The sequence below is a fragment of the Lygodium microphyllum genome, chromosome 9 (genome assembly GCF_053477565.2).
Source record: "Lygodium microphyllum isolate KBCC chromosome 9, Lygodium_microphyllum_v1.1.10, whole genome shotgun sequence".
In the NCBI taxonomy this organism is placed as follows: domain Eukaryota; kingdom Viridiplantae; phylum Streptophyta; class Polypodiopsida; order Schizaeales; family Lygodiaceae; genus Lygodium; species Lygodium microphyllum.
This window is the reverse complement of record NC_141143.1, coordinates 71,092,284-71,118,879: the sequence shown is the minus strand read 5'-3', so window position 1 is coordinate 71,118,879 and position 26,596 is coordinate 71,092,284. Positions and strand designations below refer to the sequence as shown.

Sequence of the window (26,596 nt, the reverse complement as noted above, 5' to 3'; positions counted from 1 at the left end):
TTGGTGCATTGATTTTGCCTACAGTTTGCCCTCATTGTACCTGGCTGTAATAGCAAGCAGTTATGTATGGACTGATGTGCAATTTTCATGCTGAATCATCATGATTTTATGTACTTTTGATGGTACTTGGTAGGCAGCATCATTAGCTTCAATTCTTGGTCATTTTGCCTTGGTTTTGGTGGTATTTTGGTTGTTTATAGCAGAAAACAACAAGCAATTTTGAAATGTTTGCACTATTTTGGAGTGTATTATGGGTTCTTCTTCCACTGACAGTGCTATCTTCAACATCACTAAGCTTTATGGTACGAATTATGCCTATTGGAAGAGCCAAGTTTGGCAGGTATTGGTGCAAAAATCACAAATAAAGCCACTAAGGATGCATGGCGAGCAGCCTGAGACTATGATTGATGACAAATGGGATGAGCTTGATGACTTATGCAAGTCCACCCTCATCTTGTCTCTCACTGAACAGGTGCATTACAATGTGGTTGAGGAAGCACAGAGTGCTTGGCAGCTTTGGGATAAAATTAAGAACCTCTATGACAAGAAAAGTCCAGCAAGTCAGATGTATTGGCTGAAGCAGCTTATGGACCTGTGCATGAAGGAGAATATGACAACGTCTACTCGTTTGAGCCAGTTCCATGCTATTCTTAAGAACTTGACTTTGCACGGTATTACATTTAATGATGAGGTTACTCCATTGTTTTTGCTTGGGACTCTAAGTGAGTCATGGGATGTATTCCACATTGCCTTATGTGCTCCTACTACTATGTTGAATTTGCCTGATGTAGAGAGTGCTCTTCTGCAGGAAGAGATCAACCGTAAGAACTTGGATGCCTCTCATGTGTCGCATGCTTTGACTGTTAGAGGCAGAGATGGTAATGGCAAGAATGACCGTGGGAATGGCTGTGGTAGAGACTCGCAGAAGTCTAGGTCTAAGTCGTGCAGCAAGTCTCGTGGGAGAAATGCTAATGTGACATGTCATCATTGCGGCAAGAAGGGTCATATACGGCCATAGTGTCACGAGCTGCGCAATGACAAGTGCAAAGAGAAGGGGAAAGACAAAATACGGGAAAAGTCCTCTGGTTGCAACATTATGCCTGCAAAATCCAGTGTGAAAATCGAGGAGATAAATGCCATGTAGACTGATGACTCCGATGATGAGTACATACTTGCAGCTAGTTCTTGTGATGCTACATCGTTGACCAATGTTCACTCTATGTATGCGTAGTGCTGGCTTTTGGATTTTGGTGCTTCATTTCATGTTACACAATGTCGTGAGTGGTTTCACTCCTACCGCACTGTCTCTGGTTCAGTTCGCTTGGGTGATGACATGTCACTTGCTATTGTTGGCATTGGGGATGTATGACTACAGTTCTCTACTGGTAGTACTTTTCTGTTACAGGATGTACGTCATGTACCTGCGCTTACACGTAGTCTTATGTCTACAGGGCAGCTTGATGATACTGGGTTTTATGTTTCTTTTGGGGATTCTGCCTGGAAGATCACCTGTGGCAGACTTGTGCTTGCTAGAGGTGCCAAAGTTGGCATCCTCTATCCTCTTGTAGTTGATGGGTCCTCTGTTGACCATGTTTTATCAGTGGATTCCATCCCACATGTATCTCTTTGGTATGCCCGTTTGGGCCATATGACCTGGCAGGGAGCACCTAGTGTGCAAGTTCAAGAAAAGTCTTTATGGCTTGAACCAGGCACCTAGGGAGTGGTATCATAAGTTTGATGCCTTTATGCAGTCACAGGGCTACAACATGAGTGCTATGGATCTGTGTCTTTATAGGAAGACAGCTCGTGATGGCTCCTTGCTTATTTTGGTACTTTATGTGGATGATACGCTGATAGCAGGGAAAGCTCATGATGAGCTAGATGCTCTTAAATCTCAGTTGAAGAAGAGCTTTGAGATGAAGGATTTGGGATAGGCCTCTCACATTCTTGGTATGCGTATCAAGCACGACATGCATCAGGGACTGCTGTACCTCTCACAGAGGGAGTACATTCATAAAGTCCTTGAGCATTTTCGCATGCAGGACGTAAAGCCTATTGGCTATCCATTACCTTCTTATGTGAAGGTTTCACAGGTCGATCTGCAGATAGATGAGTAGAGGGCCGAGATGGCCAAGATCCCGTATGCATCAGCCGTGGGTAGTTTGATGTATGACATGATAGCCACTCATCTAGATATTACCTTTGCAGTTGGTGTTGTGGCATACTATATGGCTACACCTGGCAAAAAGCATTGGGATGCTGTAATTGGTATCATGAGATACTTGAAGGGCACAATAGATATGTGTATTTGCTATGGCAGCCAGGATACAGGAGTTGTAGGCTACACAGACTCCGATTATGTAGGACATGCAGATAGTAGAAAGTCCACTTTTGGCTATGTCTTTACCTATGCTAGAGGTGCTATTTCTTGGATGTCCAGGGTTCAGAAATGTATGACTCTCTCTATATTTTGCATTTTACTCATGTGGCTGAAAGTTTATATCAGCTCTTAAGAAAAGGGCAAAAGTTTTGGTGGGGGAAACAACATACGAAGGCAATTCAAAAGAAGCTAAAGAGTTTATTGATTTCAGTCCCAACCCTAAAGAGAGCAAATCATGAGAATGGGAAGCCTATTATTCTCACCGTGGATACAAGCTCAATTGGCAGTGGGTCAGGATGATGCTGATGGGAATAGGTATGCCATTCGATTTGGAGAAAAGGTCCTCAATGAATGGCAACGACAATATTCTCAAGTCAAAAGAGAGCTTTGGGGTGTAGTGATATCCTGTAAGTGTGATAGGGAGTATTTTATGGGAGCTCATGTAGTGGTAGAGATTGATTGTCTATCTCTATTGGGCATGATAGTGAATTGCTCAACTCCTGATATTGCCATGTTATGGTGGATTGCATATATAAAGTCACTTAACCCTAATTTTTAGCATATTGCAGGTAGAGAAAACCCCGTGGTTGACATGCTTTCACGAGAAAGGTTTGAAGATGAAGTGGAGATGATGGAAGATGAAGAGGATAATGTGATAGGTGCTAAAAATGACTTTATGAATGACTTTATGATAGCAGGGAATGAGTATGCAGCTGCTGTTACTGCAGGTATAATTGTTGTAACATGGATTTTAGCAGTAAGAAAAGAGCTTACACATGATGCTAGTCCCTTAGTGGAAATGTTAAACAAGAAGCACTTCTCCTTGGCATGACCTTGCCCAAGAAATCTACTTCCATGGAAAAATGGATAGACACAACGTCTTTGCAAAAGAAGTATGTTGTCATACCCATCACTAATGACCTGAACTTGATTAGCTCTCTCTTGTGAAACAATACCTTTGAACCTGTGTGTTTGCTAGATAGTTATTTCAAATGCAAGGCATACAACATTAGTACAAATTAATGATACACAAGCTTACCCTTTATTCTACACCAGTGGCATCATTTCTTCTAAAAAATGATTAAGATTCACCTCAATTGCATTTAATTCATCTTCTTTTGTCAAAGATTCAAACAACATCTGTCGAGCAACTAGCATCTGTATTTTTCATGGGCCTCCCTCTTCAATCTTTAGGACTATGCAGACAAGGGTCCGTACCTTTCAATGGTTGCCCTCTTTGTGCCCTGTTGAACATCATGAGCATGCTCCCCAACGTGGATCACCAACCATGTCACTGTAGGGTCTAATGGCAACACTTAATATATTGAGCATTTGCAAATGGCTATACAACTAACAACCTTTTGACAATAGTGACATGTTATCTTGGAGTTTCCCTCACTTGCAAGATAGCCCATGCTCATCTGTCTATCTAAATGACCATGGAAAAAAACATCATTGTATCTTCTCTTAATTATGTAGTAAGGACAAGTTACCCTGGGACATTGATGACTTCCAAGACAATAGCAAACACACTGTGCACTCTATTGCCATATTTGTTTGTGAGGGCCGCGAACAAAGGTGACCATCATATTTATGTTCCATACCCATCATTTGTTTCTTACTTTGTGTAGCTGGAAGCTCAAAAGCAATCATACCATTACACTCACTTGGGAGCTCATCCACCTTTTGTAGAGATCCATAAAGTGCTAGTAAATTTTTCAATCTACATGGCCTAGCTTTCTCCTCAATGAAGGCCACAATGGACTTATCATTGTGCTCTATGTAACAAGCTCTCCATTTCTTAATGAAACCTTGTGCTCTATGTAATCACTAGCTATTCTCCATGACAAAATGGAAAAACTTGACATGTTGTGCTCTCTGTTGGGTTGGAAATTGATGAAAAATAAGGCAGCTCTATATTGAGCTTACAACGTGGATTTGTTAAAGAGAAGGAAAAATTAAGGAAAGTGCAAAGGAAAAAGGGCATCATAGAGGAACTCTCGAGAGGGTTTGAATAACATAAAAGTTGTAGTGGGTGGCCTTCATTGTAACTTGAGAAGACTAATAAATGAATTAGTAGAATCATCAAAATTTAAGATCCAAAGAGGGACTATCCATTCATGACACATCATAGAGAACATTTAGTAGTGACGGTTCAATAACTTTAAAACATCATTAGAGTGAGTGAGAGACTTGCATGAGAGATGTAATAAAAATGACACAGAAGGACATTTGGGTTGTTTGCTAGGACATTTTACACATGCATTAGTACAACCCTCCAAGCTTAGTAATATAATCTCCAGAGTCACCGCCAACTACCTTGGTAGCAAGAGGCCGATATAATCCTACTTAAGAACGTTGCCTTGCCAAAGAAGACGCCTTTCAACATGAACTCTTGATTTTTCAATGCCTTACTCTTGCTCTCACTCTCACAAAGATTTGTGTCTCCCCCCCTCTCTCTTTCTCTCAAACCTTGACTGATTCAAGCCAACACACACACACACACACACACACACACACACACACACACACACACACACACACTCTCTCTCTCTCTCTCTCTCTCTCTCTCTCTCTCTCTCTCTCTCTCTCTCTCTCTCTCTCTCTCTCTCTCTCTCTCTCTCTCTCTCTCTCTCTCAATCTATGCGTATGTATTTCTCTCTCACTCAAGATTGTACGCAGATCACAAGGGAGGTGTATAGGTGAACTCACTAAGGATCTTGTCATTTGCATATGCTTCCTACCATCATTTGTGTGCATGTAGAGGATAGGGGGGCTGCCAACCTGCCTTTTTTTGCACATTATGATCATATAACCATTTTAGGTGAGACATGCATATAGGCCAGGATATGAGAGAGTGTGTGTGTGTGCAAGTGTAAGTAGACATGTTTTGCTGCAGAGGATAGACTCCATTGTAAAGCAACAAGGATAGAGTCTTGTTTCAAGGTAGCATTAGCTTTCTATACAAAAAAAAAAGTTGCATTAGCTTTCTATAAAAAATAATTGTTGAAGGTAGTTATCAGTTCTACCTTTCTAAAAAAAATGGTTATATGAAGGTTTGGATTATAATATCTCTTGTTGGAAGACCCTTATTTTGTTGCTATGCACAAACTTGAGTAGTCTAGGGCAAATGTGTATTTCCTAATCCTTCGGTCCCTACTTGGTCATTTAATGGTTAAGGGTAAGAAAAACCAAATCATTGCTTTTAGGAATTGTCAAATAAGATGATCAAATGAATTTGGAGGTTGCAAATTTGATGAATTTCAAGACGTGTCCTCAATTGAATGATTTTTGACCTAGATGAACTAACCACTATATCAATCAATCAAATTTGAATCTAGAGATCTTTAACTACATGAATTTTCCATTAGAAAAATTTGGATGAATTCTAATTGAAAATTTTCATTTGGAGAATTGCCAAATTTAATGGCCTTGATGGCCTTTACGATGGACAATCAAGAAATTTTCTAGCACCATGGACAATCAAATGAACTTGGAAGAGAAAGGCACACTGTTGATTGTAGGTAATGCAACCTTAATGGGTGGGTGACACAAATGTCCTCATAAGTGTGGGTAGATCCTAAGGCCTTATTATTTGGTGGGTCAAATTTTGAAAGGAAAGGGCTTTTAACCACAAGAGCAGCCAAATCGTCTGCGTGGACGCAGACCAGTGAGCTCAACTCCTTCCTCTCATCAAGTAATCTTCTTTGGATGAGATGGTCTTCTTACAGTTTGTGCACAAAGCTCACTTAGACAATCATGGCTAGTAGACCATTTGTGAGTGACAGAAGCATTGAGGGGCTAGAAACCTTAGCAAACAAGGTTCGAAGAAGGCATGGTGCATTTGTAAGGGCATTCTGAAGGTGCGTGGTTAGGGACTCAAGGTGTGGTTCATAGTCAGACACGAGAATCCACACATTTAGATCAGTAGTAGATCCATTTGTAACCCATTATTATCTTGCTAATCTCTTCAGCCCTCAAAATTGGCGGGGAGGACGGTATTATGATGCACTCAATAGCCCTACTTTAAGCTCAAGTAGGTGCAAGGGCTCAGCCTATCAACTTAGTAGGCTGAGGCACCTCCTAATCACGGCGCTAATGCTAGCTCTCTAAGGCTCAATGTTCCATTGCTTGATCCAGTCATCATCATGATGGCTACATTATTCCCGGCCTGTTGAGTTAATTGTTTTCTTGATTATCTTCTCTTCAACATCATGCTCAAGTGGAAGACTGCTATTTGGTAGCTCCTCTCGGAAATCAAGGCTACTCTGGGCTCCTGGACATGGAATTCATCCCGCTGGCTTTTAGAGATCTGTTAGGGAAGTACTCTTCTTGATTATGTGTTATTTTAGCGATGGCCCCCTTGTTGGTGCCTTTGTGCATGTAAACCCTGTAGTTTTAGTATGTTGGCTTTCAGAGATCTATTAGGGAGTACTCTTCTTGATTATGTGTTATTTTAGCAAATTGTTGGGCCCCTTGCCTAGTGCCTTTGTGCAGGTAGACCCTACAGTTTTAGTATGTTGCCCATACTGAATGCTCATTCCATGATCAAGCAATGCATTACTTCCATTGTCTTCTGACTCCTCAAATAGAGAGACATCACCACAATGAGATTCTTCATTGCTTGAAGACATGCTTGCTGAGTTTATGCTAGGTAAGAATAATTCCAGCAATTTAATTGCAATCTAGCTTGTAATCAAGTGCCATTGGCCCACTTACTCAAGGGAGTTGATGTATGTTGGCAATAGAACCATGCAACTAGTCTTTCTTGCGAGTGGGTGGTGACACCCTGATTTTTCAAATGATTGCAGCATGCAATTGTTACATAAAATAAATAATCCACAGAAATTTAACACTTTACCAACTTTGAGCTAAACTCCATGAAAAGAGACAACATGACACCTAATCTTGATGCCTGTAAACGCCCCGAACAACGTAGTATGCTTAACAATTATGATATTCGCTTGTTTTCGAGACTTAATATAAAAGAGAATGAACACTTAAAGCTGAAAATGAAAATTACTCACAAAATTACAGCCATGAAAATGTAAAAGTAATAGAGACAAGATTGAGGGTTGAAGATGGGCAACCCCCCTCCCCCCCCCCCCCCCCCCCCCGAAGGAATGTATTTCTGCTCAACCCAAGTCCCTTAGGACCTGAGAGTGAGAAGAAGTAATTCTCACTCTCACAAGATCATGCAAAGATGTACAAACACACATGCATTATCTATTGTGCAATGATAAGAACTGATTTCTTTACAGTATGAGAGAAGAAAAAGGGGAATTCAGCCTTTCTCCATCGTTTATCAGCAGTACATGGATAGGGCTTGCTTCTTGTATAGCTAAAATGGAAGAAAGAGCTCGAGAAGGAGGTGCTGTAATGGATTTACAGGCTTGCTGTCCTGTAAAACAGCAGTGATAGAAGAGGGAATATGGAGGAATTTGATAATGGAGAAGTGGGGGATGATGATGGGGATGGATGGGGCCAGTTTCTGGCTATCTGTGGGTGCTGTACATGAGTTTACAACAAAGAAAAATGATGTTGAATGAAGAAAAACGAGCTCTTATTTATAGGAGAGGGGAGAGCTAGTACAAAAGGGGAAAGTGGAGTAGCACAAGACAAGTGTCCAGCCACATGTCATGAGATGTGACAAGTGGTGGGACACTTGGAAACTTGTGTGACAAGTGTCTTGACACTTGTCTCTTCTCTATGGCCTTCCTTTTTGGGTTGAATACTGTCAAGAATAGAAACAACCAAATTTAGTAAGCACAGTCAGAGTACAGAACTTACTATTTTTAGAATGACATCCCTATTTTTTAGGACTAGCATTTTTAGGCTAATTCGAGGCTCCTAAATTTTAGGGACCTCCTAAAATTTAGGGATCTCCTAAAATTTAGGGACCCCCCCAATATGGATGTCATATGAAATATTTTTCCGTGTACATCGCAAAAATGGTATCCGAATCTTCATGTGACTTTCTTATGCAAAGAAATGTGCATTTCAAGCTTTCAGCCCACACATGCACATTATACAAGCATTTCATGATCATGCCATCTTGTTGATTGTAACTGTTTGTTCTGGTGGATCTAGCCCACACTTCAAGGCATCAATTCTTTCTGTGTGCGAGTCTAACCCTGATATGCGTGAGTTCTAGTCACAGGCGCCCAATCGGGTCATATAGGTGGAAGTGTGAACTATCTTTTCTCTAACCCACCGCGTGGGTCCACCATAACCTGTGACCACTCATCAGTGGCCAGCTCCAATGCACTTTTCTTTATATCTAATTAGTGCAAAGGAAATAAATTTAATAAATCATTATATAAACAAATTAATGAAAAAGGATACAAATTCTGTTTCTATAGAGTTGTGATAGCCCTCTGGCTTTTATTCAGCTGTCCTCATCTGAAAAGCTTCTTGATATTGCTGTAGAATATTTGGGTAATCCTTCATGAATTTTTCATCTACCCACTGTGCATCTGTTGTGGGTAGATTCTTGAATTTTAGTAAGAATTTTCGTGTCACAAGGCCACTTCTCGTGGTTCGATCCTTGAGAAACAAAATCTTTTCAGGTTCCAAGAGTTGCTCTACTTCTTCAACTTCTGGGGGATCTTCACTAATGGGTTCCTTTGGTTCTGGTCCTATGTAAGGTTTTAGTAAACTTACATGAAAAGCATTGTGTATTTTCCAATGAGTAGGAAGCTCAAGTCGATAAGAAACTTCATTTATTTTCTCTCACTTTGAAGGGTCCAAAGTATCTACTGGAGAGCTTTGGAAAATATGAATTTTGACCAGAACCTTGTTTGAGCCTGCTTTTATCAAACTTTAGCAAGACATATTGACCTTTTTCAAAAGCCAAAGGTCTTCTTCGTTTATCTGTTTGCTTCTTTTGTCGCTCTTGGGCAACTTTGATAGTGGCTCGAACTTGATCCATTGCGGTTTTTAAATCTGAAGCAAACTCATCAGCAGCAAAAATCTTATCTTTAGTGCGAATAATTGGAGGAGGAATCACTTTACCCTGTACTATTTCATTTGGAGCTTTCCCTGTGGATGAGTGCACTGTATTGTTGTAAGCAAACTCCAATAATGGAAGATATTTCTCCCATTGTGACTTATGTTCACTAACATAAGCTTTCAACATATCCAAAAGAGTGAGATTCATCACCTCTGTTTGGCCGTCAATTTGAGGATGAAAAGCTGAGGAGAACTTTAAAGTGGTTCCCAAATTCTCAAATAAAGCACGCCAAAAGTTACTTGTGAATTTGGAGTCTCTATCTGAAATGATCTCAGAAGGCATACCATGTAATCTGAAGATATATTGAATGAAAAGTCTTGCAGCTTGTGCGGATTTCAATGTTTTATGACATGGAATAAAATGTGATTGTTTGCTGAATCTATCAATTATGACCCAAATCATATCATGACCTTGAGGTGTTCTTGGAATACCTGAGATGAAATCCATTGTGATAGATTCCCATGGATTTTTGGGCACTGGAAGAGGTTGCAACAATCCTGGAATCTTCTGCCTATCATATTTGGATTTTTGGCATACCAAACAAGCCTCGATGAAGTTATGTATATCTTTTCGTAATGTTGGCCAATAAAAGTAGCGCTCAATTGCACTTAGAGTGGCTGCCCTCCCTCTATGCCCTGCATAAGGGGGTTCATGACTTTCTTTAAGCACCTTTTGTCGAACAGGAAGAGTGACACAAAGGCGATTGTTCATGAGAAGGTAACCGTCTTTGATGGAATAATCTGGATGAGAACCTCCTTGCTGTAAATTTGACCAAATTGCTGCAAAATCAGTATCTTCATCATAAGTATTCTTCATCGTTTGAAAATCTTCATGATGAGCCACTGTAATATTTGCAATGCGAGGCACTCTAGAAAGTGCATCAGCAACTACATTTTGTTTCCCTGGAGTGTACATAATTTGAAAATGAAACATAGACAAGAAATTTTCCCATCTTGCATGTTTCTCCTGCAAATGCTTTTGAGTCTTGAAATACTTCAAGCTTTGATGATCAGTTTTAATAAGAAATTCATTGCCTAAAAGATAATGTTTCCATATCTTTAAAGCATGAACCACTGCTAAGAGCTCCTTTTCATAAATGTCATACCTTTTCTCCACATCATTTAGACGGCGGCTTTCAAAGGCTACGGCATGGCCTTCTTGATTTAGCACTGCACCAATACAATCACCGCAAGCATCTGCTTCCACCACAAATGGTTTTACCAGATCTGGAATGATAAGAACAGGTCCAGAAGTAAGAGCTGTTTTCAGCCTTGTGAAGGCTGCCTTCTCTTTTTCCTTCCATTGGAAAGAGATCTTCTTCTTTGTAAGGTCATGAAGTGGAGAAGCCATATGTGCAAAATGCTTGATGAAGCGGCGGTAATAAGAACATAAGCCAAGAAACGATCGCACCTCATGTACATCACGAAGATGAGGCCATTCTTGGATTATCCTGATCTTTTCAGGATCCATCTGAATCCCTTCAGAAGAGATGACATGCCCAAGGTAATTTATTTTATGCATGAAAAATTCACTCTTTTTACCATTTACCAAGAGTTGATTTTGTTGTAGTAATTGTAGAACAATTTCCAAGTGTTGATGATGCTCCTCTTCATTCTTGCTAAAGACAAGAATATCATCAAAGAAAGTACCGACATATTGTCGATGCTCTCTAAAGATGCGCTCCATCATTCGATTAAAGGTGGCTGGTGCATTGGTTAATCCGAAAGGAACCACCAAGAATTCATAAAGACCGTATGAAGTGCGGAAAGCAGTTTTGTGTACATCTTGTGGTATTACCCTAATTTGATGATAACCACTCTTTAGATCAATGCGGCTGAAAACCTTTGAGCCTCCTAGACGATCCAAAATGTCGTCAATTCTGGGAATAGGAAACCGATTCTTCACAGTGATTTTGTTGAGGGCTCGATAATCAATGCACATCCTGAATGTGCCATCTTTCTTTTGAACAAGAAGAACCGGTGAACAAAATGGTGAGCTACTTGGCCTAATTAGCCCACGGTTGAGTAGGTCTTCGACTTGCTTTCTGATTTCTTCTTGTTGAGGACGGCTCACACGGTATGGTGCTATATTAGGAGGGGAACTGCCTGGGATAATATCAATATGATGGTCTTTTGGCCTTTCTGGGGGAAGCTGATAAGGAAGATCTTCCGAAAAACAATCTTTATACTTTTCCAAGAGCTGAAGTTGCTCTTGGTTTTCAGCATTCATATTATCTTTTACATCAGTGACATAAAGCAGACAACATTGAACACAATCCTTAATTGCTCTAGAGACTTGCATATGGCTTACCATAGGTATGGTGTCTCTAGAAACTCCAGCTTGGATCTCGTACTTCTTGCCTTTGTTGGTGAGTTCTACCTTCTTTTTCTGAGAGAAGATGGTTGAATCTACTCTATGATTCCAGGGCATGCCAAGAATCACATCGCAACCATCAAGGTCTCCGATACAGAAGGTATCTTCATCACTGTAGCCTTGAATTTGAAACTTGAGCTTGCCAATGTAGGGTATCACAGTCTTCACTGTGTCACCTTCATCAGCATTTAAAGCTTGGCGAACTTCTGCCGGAGTGTCCATCTCTTCATTCTTTAATCCAAGCTCTTTAGCTAATTGCAAGGAAATAATATTTTCATTCGCCCCAAGATCTATCAAGAATAGTGCTTGCTTACCTTGCAACTGTCCCCAAGCTTTTAATAATTTGCGCGTCTCTGGAGTGTGAGTTGTGTTTGCAACTACATCACTGATAGCATTGATTTTCACTGGCGGCTTAGGCTTGTTGTCAGAAACCTTGCTTTGTCCCTTGTTTGGACATTGCTTCGCTATGTGGCCTGTTTTTCCACATTTAAAGCACTTCCCTTCTTTCATGAAGCGTTGCTTTTCTTCTTCAGAAAATTGCTTTGCTTGTGGGTATAGATTGGAGCGAAATTGAGGAGCATTAGGAGGTGCATAGGGCTTCATCTTCTTTTGATTTGATGGCTGCTTTTGCCACTGTTTTTGTCCTTCATTTGGGGCTGAATACTCCTCATCATCAGCTACTCTCTTCTTATCATTCTTTTGGAATGATTTGTTGCCATTGTGCTTCATTTCCCATGTCTAAGCATGGTCAATGAGTTCCCTGAGACTAGAACAATGATAATGATTAAGAGCAGTACGAAGTTTAAAATGCAAACCTCCTTGAAACTTCCTAAGCTTTTCCGAACTGCTGATCTTCTTGAAATGTTGGACCTTCAAAAGTAGCTCCCAAAATCTCTTGGTATAGTCACCAAGTGACTCATTTTTTCTTTGCCAAAGCTGATCCCATTCCATTTTTACATCTCTTTTGAAATGAACAGGAAGAAATTGGCTTTGTATCAAGCGAACAAAGGACCGCCATGATTTTGGGGCAGCATGATCATATTCCAACCCCGTCCACCAAGTATGGGCTAAGTCGGTTAAATGTAAAGCTGCAAACTTAATCTTTTCTTTTTCTTTATACTTGTCACGACCATACAAAATTTGAAATTGACGAATAAACTTCAGAAGAAGATCAGGATTTCGGGAACCATCATACATACTGAACTTGATCTTCTTTTCAAGTTGAGATAGTGACTTAGTCTTCTTCTTCTTCTTATGCCTTCGTCCATGCTCGGATATTGAGGTTGAAGATGATGAAGTGCTTGATGGGGATGAAGATGGAGACGAGGGTGAAGAATGTCGACGCCTTTGACGATGATGAGGTCTTCCACGAGAAGGGTGTGACTCTTCATTACTAGAAGAGGATCCATCAGAATAGGCGCGAGATGACTTTGAAGAAGAGGATGAGCTTCGACGCGATCTCTTTCTTGAAGTAGAATGGGACTGCCTCTTAGAAGTAGTTGGACTTCTTGATCGGCTCCTTTCATTGGTATGGCTTTGTTTCCTTGAAGTAGATGGGCTTCTTTCCTTGAATTCTTTGGGATTCTCAACTTTTTCTAGTTTGAGAAGTTGCTCACGAATTTGCTGATTCTCCTCTCTAAGACTTTGAATGGCTTGAAGGATAGCACTTGATTGATCCATTGAGACTAAAGAAAAAAAATATGCTCAAGCACTCAATGCAAGGGCTGAAAACAAACAAACTTATAGTTGTAAGCACTACCAGTGTTAGGGGTGAGGACCGAGCCAAAGCTCTGATACCACTGTAAACGCCCCGAACAACGTAGTATGCTTAACAATTATGATATTCGCTTGTTTTCGAGACTTAATATAAAAGAAAATGAACACTTAAAGCTGAAAATGAAAATTACTCACAAAATTACAGCCATGAAAATGTAAAAGTAATAGAGACAAGATTGAGGGTTGAAGATGGGCAACCCCCCTCCCCCCCCCCCCCCCCCGAAGGAATGTATTTCTGCTCAACCCAAGTCCCTTAGGGAAGAGCTCAGTTACAATCAACCTGAGAGTGAGAAGAAGTAATTCTCACTCTCACAAGATCATGCAAAGATGTACAAACACACATGCATTATCTATTGTGCAATGATAAGAACTGATTTCTTTACAGTATGAGAGAAGAAAAAGGGGAATTCAGCCTTTCTCCATCGTTTATCAGCAGTACATGGATAGGGCTTGCTTCTTGTATAGCTAAAATGGAAGAAAGAGCTCGAGAAGGAGGTGCTGTAATGGATTTACAGGCTTGCTGTCCTGTAAAACAGCAGTGATAGAAGAGGGAATATGGAGGAATTTGATAATGGAGAAGTGGGGGATGATGATGGGGATGGATGGGGCCAGTTTCTGGCTATCTGTGGGTGCTGTACATGAGTTTACAACAAAGAAAAATGATGTTGAATGAAGAAAAACGAGCTCTTATTTACAGGAGAGGGGAGAGCTAGTACAAAAGGGGAAAGTGGAGTAGCACAAGACAAGTGTCCAGCCACATGTCATGAGATGTGACAAGTGGTGGGACACTTGGAAACTTGTGTGACAAGTGTCTTGACACTTGTCTCTTCTCTATGGCCTTCCTTTTTGGGTTGAATACTGTCAAGAATAGAAACAACCAAATTTAGTAAGCACAGTCAGAGTACAGAACTTACTATTTTTAGAATGACATCCCTATTTTTTAGGACTAGCATTTTTAGGCTAATTCGAGGCTCCTAAATTTTAGGGACCTCCTAAAATTTAGGGATCTCCTAAAATTTAGGGACCTCCCCAATATGGATGTCATATGAAATCTTTTTCCGTGTACATCGCAAAAATGGTATCCGAATCTTCATGTGACTTTCTTATGCAAAGAAATGTGCATTTCAAGCTTTCAGCCCACACATGCACATTATACAAGCATTTCATGATCATGCCATCTTGTTGATTGTAACTGTTTGTTCTGGTGGATCTAGCCCACACTTCAAGGCATCAATCCTTTCTGTGTGCGAGTCTAACCCTGATATGCGTGAGTTCTAGTCACAGGCGCCCAATCGGGTCATATAGGTGGAAGTGTGAACTATCTTTTCTCTAACCCACCGCGTGGGTCCACCATAACCTGTGACCACTCATCAGTGGCCAGCTCCAATGCACTTTTCTTTATATCTAATTAGTGCAAAGGAAATAAATTTAATAAATAATTATATAAACAAATTAATGAAAAAGGATACAAATTCTGTTTCTATAGAGTTGTGACAATGCCTGTTGTGGTGTTTCTCTTTATTAACTCTAGAAGTTGCTCAAATACAATAGAGAAAGTCTTTAGCACTGGAAATGTAGGAGAGAGTTTGTTTTTCTACCCCAAATAGTATCCAACAGTAGTCGACTGCCTCTGAGGAGTATGCAGAAGCTGTTGTCTACTAAGAAAGGGTCTCCAAATCAGGTCACCTACCCTACATGCGTCTCCTACAATAATCGCGAGCACTAGATTGCCCTGAAGTTGTCATTCAAATCAAGTCACATTCTGCAACTTCTCTTACAAGCCCCTTTCCAACCTTGCATGCCTTGATCATGGCTCATTGTGACATGACAAATCTACTAGGAAAACTCAGCCTTTACAACTAAATTTCTAGCTACTTTTAATTCAATAAATAGAAAAATACTTGGCCCTACCCAAGTTTTGGCCATTGGCCAACATCAAGTTTAAATTCCTAAATTCTATAAACTTGAAAGTTCTTGAAACCTTTCACAAGCTATAGTCTAGGGCATTAAATGATTTAATACTCTTAAGTCCTATGACATTGAAAGTTATTCCCAAGGGATTGTTCAATGTCTTTGGCCCAAATGTGTTCTATGTAGCCACTAGTGGCTATCCTTTACAACTTTTTGCCAATATCCCCCATTGCCCAAATTATGACATCGCGATATCTTAATTTAATCTCATTGTGATGTGTACAAGTTAATTGTTCTAAATGATATAAGTTAAAGATTCACAACCTTGGTGAACAGAGGTTCTCTATACATGTTATTGCCTTAGTGGGAGATTGGTTTGCATTTTGAGAGTTATTGTAGTAGATCTAGAGGTAGAGACTACAGAGTACCATTTGCGAGTACCATTTAATAATTTATTGATGTTATCCTTTATCTTAGGGCTCATTCCCATCATCCTCATCTAAATTCTCCTTGTCTCACTATTGCTATCATCTTTTGGGTTTGTATACAAATCCAAGTCACTGCCTTAAGTCTTTTGACCTTTTAAGGGGATTCAAAAGATTTCTTTGACTTCTTGCTAGAACCAACCATCAAGGTTTGTTCCATTGTCAGTAGCTAGAGCCACCAACAAAGTGTGAGAGAAACCTAGAACATAAATACAATACAATATTTTTCCAGTAGGCTTAGTATTGGTAATCTTGTGGAGAAAAATGTATGTGTATGTCTATATGGAATTGTTGTGTGATTTTTTATATGTTCCCACTTTGTGACTCTGCTAAAAGAGAATCTCAAGAACATTAAGAAGTACATAATGGCATCATGAATTTTAATTTTCTTTGTGGTTTATGCTTAGATTTCATATCATGTCACCAAAAGAGTGCCTAGCAAGAGAAAGGAATATGTCTCACATCATAGTAAATGTCAAATCAACATGAAGCTACGTTCAGGATGTGCTTCTAGGCGACCAGGAAGCATCATCACGTGTGAGACCTTTGGACACTCCTCCAAAGAAGATAGGATGTTTTTCAAAATGATGTGTGTTCATTGACAATGAAGCACAAGTAGATGGGGACTCCAACACCATTGATGAGATTGTTGAGCAGACATATAGTCACTTATATGTTCATTTCATTTATATGTCACTCTTGCTTATTGTTACTCATTGTTGTTTATCGTTATATATATAATTACTTTGCTACTATTGTTTTTTATTGTTGTTTATTAACATATGTGTTTATAGAGACCAATGTGCACCATGAGGGTCTACACAATAATGAAAAGATGAGTAATGATAATGCTCAAGGGGAGGCCGAGGATGGAAAACAACAAAAGTGCTTAAGGCAACTAGGCAAGAAAGTCTCTCCAGGCTTGATGAAGGAGCTTGATGAAGGATGTACTAAGCCAATTTTATGTCAAGAAGAGGACGTTGCATCCTGTTGTGCCTCTTTGTAGATTGGTGGCTCATGAGGTAGTCAGATCTGCCACAGACGATGCTCAGTGGTTGATTCCTTCATTTGATTCTACTGGTTATCTAGAGACTATGGGACACTTCCTTGTGTCAATTGCGGGTCCTAGAGGGGAGACCATACCTGTGACAGCCCAACAATCTAGATGACTGAGGTCCGATTTGGCATCAAAGAAATGAGGAGTTTGAGATGACTCTTGGGAGAGAATGGCAAGATCTAAGGGGCAAGAAGTTCTTGGTTTGGGATGGAAACCATAGGCCAAAAACATGGTGGAGACGCATCAAAGAAAGTAAGTAATCATTTATACTTTGTCCATTATACATGTAGGCATTGAATATATGTATCCTATTCTTATTTTATTCAATATTCAATTATAGAGTACTCTGACAATGCTCAATTTCATATTTGTGTACGGTGCCAATGGAGAAGGAAGCAAAGCTACTACTCGCATTGGATACCACCAATGTGTAAGTATTCTTCCTCAAACTATGCTTCTCATTGTCATATTTATGATTACATTCTCATATTTATGATTATATTTGTTTCCAATAGTATTTCTAGGGCGCATGTAACTCCAAATATTGCTCATGAGGTGTACATGTTCCAAAAGTTTGGTCTTGCAAAAAAAGAATCCATTCTAGATAGATTGTCCAGACACAAGGAAGTGGGCCGAGGTTGAGATGAGTATAGAGGGAAGGAATTATCATGGTGCCGCTCCATAGTATAACTCTCCTTGCAGTTTAATATCTCAACTTGTATGGAAGGCACTTTTCTATCTCTAGCTCTCTTGTATGGAATGTGCTTTTCTATCTCTGGCTATAATTTTATTTTTGTTTTGGCATGACAGGATGAATTCCATGCCTTTATCTCAAAATAAAGTACGAAGGTTGAGGCTCTTGGTATAGATGAGGTAGAGAGGAAGAAACGATTAGATAAGTCTACAAGAGTGAAAGTGGAGCGCCTCAAAGATAGGGGTTACAAGTACTTATGCATTGCCAAATCCCAAAATGGGGATGATTTCTTTAAGTTGTTATTTAGCCTAAGGTGGGATGATGCGAACATGCTCAAAATCACAAGAGACAAGTTGTATTGTCTTACAAGTTCAAAAATCTCTACAAAAAGGTAATTTGTATTTACAAAGCAAGTTGCGTGCATGTTTCTTTTTCTTCAATGCTTTCTATTCATGGATGTTGTTGTGCAATGTAGGAAAAAAATATTACTACATCGTATGAGTCTTACGAAGTCTAAAGATCCCCAATACCCTCACTTTGGTGATTACAAGCTCTTTCGGGTTTACATGAAGAAAGAGACATATTGGGCTCATTTGCATTTGGAGGTTGTGCTACAGATCCAAAGGATACACAAGTAGAAGGTCCACAATTGTCAAACTCATTTGAGGAGTTCTTCAAACTTAACTTGAAGAACCATGTCATGCAGGTTGACACAACACAATACATTCATATTTCTTTTTAAAACTTTTTCTTAATGTACATGTCAATATTAAGTTTTTGTAAAATGTTTGTAGGCTTTTGTATGTCTCATGGATGGAGCAAAGTCTTCAGACATTGCAGAGAAGATGCCAGAGCTTGTGTATTCATCCAAACACGTGATTTATAGGTTTATTTTGATTGTTGTGCATGAGGAGTAACCATTTCTTCTCTTATGGTAAGTGTTTTGATCATTATGGAGTCATTTGGATCGAGAATGTTGTAGGTGGATACTACAATGTGTAGAAGAGAAGACATTGGATGGAGCTTCGGAATTCTCAAGAGAGTGGATTGATATCCATGATGAGAATACCATGTATTCTCCAATATTATGTGAGAGGAATGTGACGGCATGGGAGGCAAATGTTTGTCCTTGGTGGCTCAATTACCCTGTGGGAGTTATCCCTAAGCAAGAGAAAGATTTGCATAAGAGTAAGTACTTTAACGCGTGTAAAGCATGTTGTTGCTTTTGTAGAATTACTTTTTATGCTCATGCATGAGGGTTTAAAGGTTGAATCATGCTTGTAGGGTTCATGGAGGAGGTTCCTACTCGTGATTCACTTGCCATGCCCATTGCTGTAGAAGAGCAAGCAACTACAGGTATTAAGGGTGCAAAAGGAAGTACTTAGGTCATCGAAGCTTGCAAGGATACTACACAAGCCACCCAAGATACTCATGATAATGTGCAGGATACTCAAGCTACCATTGGGGTCTCTACTACACCTCTTGCTAGCCCCGTTGACAAGAGAGGAAAAGGGTTTATGAGCCAACCAAGCACCTCCATAGATCCACTGAGAAAAAATGTGATGCAATCATTTATGGCACCCACCACCTCCTTTGTTGCAGAGTCATCTCTTGGCCGAGATAGTTGGGAGAGGCAACCCATAACTCATTCAGTAGGTGAGAAGCTCTTATATTAAGTTGAAATTTATTTGCTTTGTTTGGCCCCATGAGGAAGAATTACATGTATGATAATTAAAAATATATTACTTGAAATAATTATTGCAGGGTTCCAATATCAAACATACATTGATGCTTTGCTAGTAGATGTGACTCAGATTGATAGATTTGTCCTTGATAGGTAAACATGGTGGCCATGTTTTGCAAGAACCTCAATTTACCTATTGCGTGTAGCATTGCATCATTGTTTACTTAGCATCAATGACTATGTGTTGTTTTTTGAATAGCATCAACAAGTTTTTTGCAACACAGAAGACATATCTTTATAACAAAAATGGCATTCCATGTCGAGAGGTAGCTCAATTGATATTTGTAGATTTTCCTACGGGCTTGCTTGTGGATGCTCTAGGTCCCGCTTCATTGGGTAAGCTACATTTTCTCTCATACAAGGTTTACATCAAAATCACTTCCCATATGTTATGACCCTTGTGTTTCTTTTAGAGGACATGACTATTCCCAAGTGGAATACATTCTCAAAGGTTCTGGTTATGAGTTGCATGGATCTTGCTCGTGAGTATTTGGTCAATGAGGGATTCTTGGTTAGTATGTGCTTGCTAGAGCATATAGGTGAGTTCATTGTGGATGCAGCGAGAGTGGGACTTGTGCTTCATCGCACTTGGATGCTCATGTGTAATTCCAAGGCTTATCAGCACCCTATTACTAGAGAGGCAGTAAGATAACAAAGTTGGATGCTTTAAACATATTGTCATATGTTGCAAACAAGGTTTGATCACTTATTCTATTTCCACTCATAATAGGTGCTTGATCTTACAATGTGTCTTTGGCATCGTGTCGGTCATGTTGTACCTTGCTATCATAGAGAGGTTGGGGAGAAGATTTCAGAGAGGTTTTTTCCAGCATATCGTAGCTATATGCTGGATGATTGTGTATTTTCCACAGATATTGATGGTGCCATCCTTAGAGGTGGGGCAGAGAGGTCTCATCTTTTTTATCGGCAAGTAGTTTTTTATGCTTTTGCTCTCAGGTTTCATTGTATAGTTATTTCATTGTTTCTACTTGCATGGTCACAAACATTTTGTATCGTAATTGGTGATATGGTTAGGTGGTTATTGGCTACATTTACAAAGTGCTATGACTATGTTTTGGATGTGTTTGTGGGGTGTGGTAGTTTAGCACATGCCAGTGAAGAGGAGATGATACACTGCATGTGTCTAGAGCTAGATGACATCCTTTATGGGGAATGTTTATCCACCCTTGTATGTGGACCAATATTGTGGAGAGAGGGTTATCCACCCTTGTACTGTGCTGAGGTAGAGAGGGAATGTTTATCCATCCTTGTATGCGAACTTATTACATTGTTTAGTCTGACATTATGCTCTGTGGTTGGTTGTGTTGACAACATATCATTCAACTATATTGTTGGCATGTGACTATATTGGTTTTTCTTTCCCTATCATTACTTTAGCTAAGGGATCACATGCATTAGGATATTTGATTTGGTTGGTTATGTTGAGAATATGCCATGTTGGTCTTGTTTTCTTGATGTGTGTTCATGTAAATACAAATTGGCATACTATTTTAGTAATAATAAAGAATTACAATTTTATTTTTATGTCACTTCATGTCTATAGTTTGTATGACTATGAAATAGTAATCATGCTATGAATGTATGTTGCACGAAAAAGCTTGAAAAAACGAGATTGATTGCAAAAGAACGAAAATGAAAGCTCGCAAAAATAAAATCCCCTCATCACCGACACAAAGAAGGTTGAGGCCTTCAAACTTTGCCTAAGTGACAATGGAAGAATGTAGTTCATCGGGCTAGAGCTAATGAGAAATATCTCTTCTCTACTCTCAAGGATGTTTTCATCACGTGTTTTTCGAGACAACCTCATCATATGAATCATGAACCCACAACAAGAAGAGAATAGTATGCGAGATAATGTCTTCAAGATCCAGAGCCTACATAAACAAATTCCTCTTACAAAGAGGCACGACCCTAAGTCCATCACCAAAGCATTTGTGAAGGGAATTCAAGCTTAGTGCATTTATGAAGACATGGTCAATAACTTAATGCCGGATAGGTCCATCATCAATGCGATCTTAGACAAGGCTATGTGCATTGATGACTTACATAGAGAAAGAAATTGAGATACAAAATATAGGACATGATGCAATGCCATGTCCATAAGGAGAAATCCAAAGCTTAGTGTTATGCAATACAACAAACTGAAAGAGCCAAACTCACTGATACCTTGAAGCGATTGCAGTGTGTGCACTATGGGGCTGACTAGTTTCTCCTCTTTGCCGCCCCATATGCAAAAGTGAAGAAAAAATTGTGCCACACTTATCTTCGAAAGGCAAGGAGTCAAGATGTATCTCCCTAGAGAGTGGATCAAAAGGGAAAAGTTCACTAGGGCTCGTTTCACACTCAAGTAGCAAACACCAAAACTTCGAAAGCCTTTGTCCACCATTACAATTATAAATTGTTTACTTCCTTTCAATGATTGAGCTCCTCACCTATTAGGTTCACCCTTGGGTCCTTGTTGGCCGAATTTTTTCCGAATTTTTTTCTTATATTTCACTTAATTTTTCTTACATCACTTAAGCAAGGTGTACTAGCCGCTCAAAATTGAGGGGGGGAGGGGGGGGGGGGGGGATGGAATAAGTATAATCATGTCTATTTTGTCCAATGTTCATCTAGACTAATCTAAAATCATGAGTTTTTTATAGCATGTTGATTGGTTGCTTTTCAAAGCTGGGTGGATGAGCGTGCCATTGCCCCAAGTATATCAATATGAATGCAATGCTTTTTGGCAGCTTGAATGAAAATTCACTTTGTGAAATTCTTATTAGAAGAGTGACAGCAGCAAGTTTATATGGAGAACCAAAAATAGGCAACTTTTTGGCAAAATCTCAATGTTCAAGTGCGTAAGGGAGCTATGGCCCCAACAGAAAACCAAAAGTGGAGAACTTGTTAGCAAGATCTCAACATTTAAGCCCATGAGAGATTGAGAACTTGTTAGCAAGATCTCAACATTTAAGCCCATGAAAGATTTAGAAGCCTTTTGCATCTAAGGGTCACAATATGGATGCTTGCACTAAGAATTTTGACCTAGTCTCCATTTACCTTAGTTAACACTAGTTTTTTCTAAGAATTGGTTCCTTTACCCTAGTTAACACTACTTAACTATGTAACCGAGGATTGTTAGATGACAATCAATTGGCTCCTTTACCCTAGTTAACCCTGTAAGGCTTCCAAATCCATGGGTTCCTCTTGGAACATCACACTGTATATGAGAATTCTACCTTCAGGAAGATATAGTAGCTACCTTTAGAGCCAATGGATTCCCAGCTTCACCTGGTCAAGTGAAGATGGTACGATGGAGTAAAGCCTGTGACGAAAAGGAAAAAGCGACAAGTGGCGTACCTACTTTCCTACGTGGTTGCTTGAAGAAACCGTTAGTTAGCCTTGGTACCATCTATCAATTCACCAGCACGTGCCCACTGCCAACCTATCCACACATTTGACTTTTTGTTATCCTGCCATAATGTCTGCCTTTCATGGTTGCTTGGAGATAGTAATGGCTGTAATGGATTATGTGGTCCTATGTTATGAATTATCATGGTATTGGTGACAGTCGTCATAAATGTTTACGCGATTCACAAACACGTTTGTCACGGTAGCTATCGCAATTTTATGTCCATCTTAGACTCCCAATTGCGATCACATTGCAATGCTGTTCAACTGATATCCCGTAGCCTGCACTACTATTGATAAGTGAAACGCCTTTACGTACCACTTTGCTTCTGATCAATTCAATATCGAGCATTCTCTACTAATTATCAAAATGCTGTCATGCTTTCCGTCCTTGAAACGCCTCAGTTATCAATTAAGGACAAGTGAATTGCGAAGAGAACTGCCCAGTACACTGATACACTTGAATGTTGCAATGGCATACGAAAGCTCGCCATACGATGCTAAGCATACTAATATAATGCTGCATATAATAACACACGATGTACGAAAGATTGAATACGATGCTATTAAGAATAATAATATAATTGATGATAGTAACAGTCAACAGTACAAGCCTAGCCTGTTACATCTGATAATTTTTCTTATTCCTCTGGCTCCCAAGCCACTTCATAGTATCGGCGCCACATGGAGAAAGAAGGCAGAGGTGCAGGCGCCCCCATGGACTCAAAAGCACTTCAAGCATAGAAGCAATGCAGTAATATAGCAGCTCCTGCAATTTGCACAGAAGCTTCCGAGAAGGAAATGCTGAGCTCGCCCTATCAGTAGTGTACTGAAGGAGGAGGGGGGGACTGGTACTTGTAGACAGGAGGGGGAGGGGGAGGGGACTTGTAGGCATAGGGGGGAGGTGATGAATAATGGTAGGGGGGAGGGGGGGAGGGAGATGGAGGGGGAGGTGACTTGTAGACATAGGGAGGGGGAGGGGATGGGGATGGAGGGGGGGGTGACTTGTAGACGTATGGAGGAGGGGGAGATGGTGATGGAGGGGGAGGCGACTTGTAGACGTATGGAGGAGGGGGAGATGGAGATGGAGGAGGGGGTGACTTGTAGACGTAGGGAGGAGGGGGAGACGGTGACGGAGGGGGAGGCGACTTGTAGACGTATGGGGGTGGCGGGGATGGTGATGGAGGGGGAGGCGACTTGTAGATATAGGGAGGGGGAGGGCATGGTGAAGGTGGAGGAGGTGACTTGTAGACATAGGGAGGGGGAGGTGATGGGGAAGGAGGAGGAGGTGACTTGTAAATGTATGGAGGAGGGGGAGATGGTGATGGAGGAGGGGGGGACTTGTACACATATGGTGGAGGTGGGGAAGGAGATGGAGGGGGTGGTGACTTGTACACATACGGAGGAGGAGGAGAGGGTGATGGAGGGGGTGGTGACTTGTAGACATACGGCGGCGGCGGCGATGGTGATGGTGGCGGTGGGGATTGGTACTTGTAGGGATGAGGGGGGAAGGTGTATGGGTGATGTGGCCACCATGCTTGGGTTGGAGCAACACAAGCAGAGAACAATGCGACAAGCAATGGAAGCCACATTGACATGGCAGCAGCAGCAGCAGCTCCAACCTTGAATGAGCACATCTTGCTAGGTACTCTTAAGGCTCTCTCAGTATGAGAGAGCTGCGAATGAGCGGGTGAGGGAGTGGAGAGTGAGAACGAGGATGGCTGTGATGAGAGAGGAACCATGCGTTCTTATAGATTGCGAGAGAGGCACGAGCAAGGGTGTGAACAGGAGGACGATGACATGTTTGAAAATGCGTAAAGGAGGACGTGGTTTGACAAAGGAAAATAAAAAAAAATCTAAAAAAGGGCAGAAAATGAAGGGGAGTGCTTCCCAGTCCCACCTACTCTTGACAAGTTGACACGATGACACGATGACAGAAGAAGAAGAAGAAGAAGGCCGATGAGTCTCTTCTCCCTCCATCGCTTGCGACCGCTGCAAAAATGGTGGGTCTCTCTTCTGTCGTCCTGTATGGCGGATCATTGGGAAAAAAATATTCCGCGACGGGTTTTTTCTTAAATTAAAAAAAATCCATTCTTGTCATGTATCTTATGTTTCCTTGCGTTTTATATTATTATTATACTTATTATTATATATTTCTCTCTCTCTCCCCCTCGGACGAAAGCCTGCCTCCACCTTTCCACCAGAAAACTTGGTATTGAATCCGCGTGAGACCGCCACCAACCCACCCCTCTCTCTTTCTCAAAAGGGGAATCTCGCTCTCGGAATAGAAGCAAATTTTTAATAGGGAAGAAGGTGGCGAATAAATCCAAACATAGAAATACTCGAGTGAGGAAACACACACACCTCGTCTCAGCTTTAGCTAGCTGGGAGCCTGCTGCCTCGTGTCCTCTCTCTCTCTCTCTCTGAGAGTCGACTCTCTAAAAGATACACCCAAGCCCACAGTGCCTCTAGAGTTTAGCCCCCCCCAAGTTGCGTTAGCAAGCTGTCCCGCATTCATGTAGGCTGTAGCCACATCACCCCATACATCTTTCTCGGACACATTATCACAGTCTTTACTTCCCCTTGCCCCTTGGGTTCTTTCACACTTTTTACTCGTGGTCCCCGGCCCCCCCCCCCCCCCAATCGATTTCGTAACTCTATACTCTTTACAAAAGCACCTTCATTCCAAACCTAATTTGTAGTCCTTTTCCACTTGTGACTTGGCCCTTCTCTCATATATCGCAATAATGGCTTGCAAAGCCCCTCAACAGTTGGAAAACTCCATGTGCAAGAATACCATTTGAAAAGACGTGAGATGGTAGAAAAACTCTATTCATTCACTCATGTACTATAGGAAATCGCCTAAACCGACAACAACAAGAAACTCCTATTCCTTTTCACCCAATTAAAGTAGCTCTACCCAAGAAATAATTTAGCTTTAGTCTCTATCTAGGTCTTCAGAATATGCTTGTCAAACTAATATAAAAAATCCCCTCGAACCAACAACAAAAGGAAGCTCCTATTCCTTTTCACCCAATATAAGTAGCTCTAGCCTCTATCCAAGATCTTAGAATGCCATCCAAACTAATTTTTAGGTCACAAAATCAAATTGCAAGATCGTTTATTCCCTCATCCCAATCGAACAAATTATGCCAAAACATAAAGTGATAGATTAACTTAGCTTTTTCAAAATATAGGGCTTATTGCAAACTTGCAAAGATTGCTACAAAAATCGGGTCATGTGGGATTTATAGCCACATTTAAAATTAACTAACAAGCCTATCTCATTTAAAACTAGCTACCAAAGTAGGCTTGTTGACTCAATGAACTTTTTAAGAAACCCATTATAAAACTAGGACTAACAAAGATATTTTATCCTTATACAAGTAGTACACCAACCAATTGTAATAGAAAAAAGAATCCTACTCATTGATCACATAAAAATTTATTATTCGTTGTTTATGCATGGACACACACATACACACACACACACACGCTCTCTCCTTGAGTTAACTTCTCTTCTCTTTTAATATGTTACTAGCATTCCGTGTGCGCTTCGCGCATATGGAACGTTAGGCCACTTCACGCCAACTTCACTGCCCTAAAGCAGCAAGTGAAGTTACTGTGCTTTCTCATCTTTCTCTCTCCTCTTTTCCCTCTCTATTTTTAATTTTTTTCTTTACCCTCTCTCTCTCTAACTTTCCCCCCAAATTCCTTATGTCTAATTCTCTTTCTCTCTCTACCTTCTAT

The 26,596-nt window shown here is 40.5% G+C and overlaps 1 protein-coding gene across 1 annotated transcript; it reads right to left on the bottom strand.

Moving 5' to 3' along the window:
- Positions 1-23,410: 23,410 nt before the first annotated feature.
- Positions 23,411-24,603, bottom strand: LOC148031166 (uncharacterized). Its single transcript, XM_087684702.1, has one exon. It carries the CDS (start codon positions 24,586-24,588, stop codon positions 23,665-23,667), a length of 924 nt encoding a protein of 307 aa, XP_087540828.1. The 5' UTR covers positions 24,589-24,603; the 3' UTR covers positions 23,411-23,664.
- Between the last annotated feature and the right edge of the window lie 1,993 nt (positions 24,604-26,596).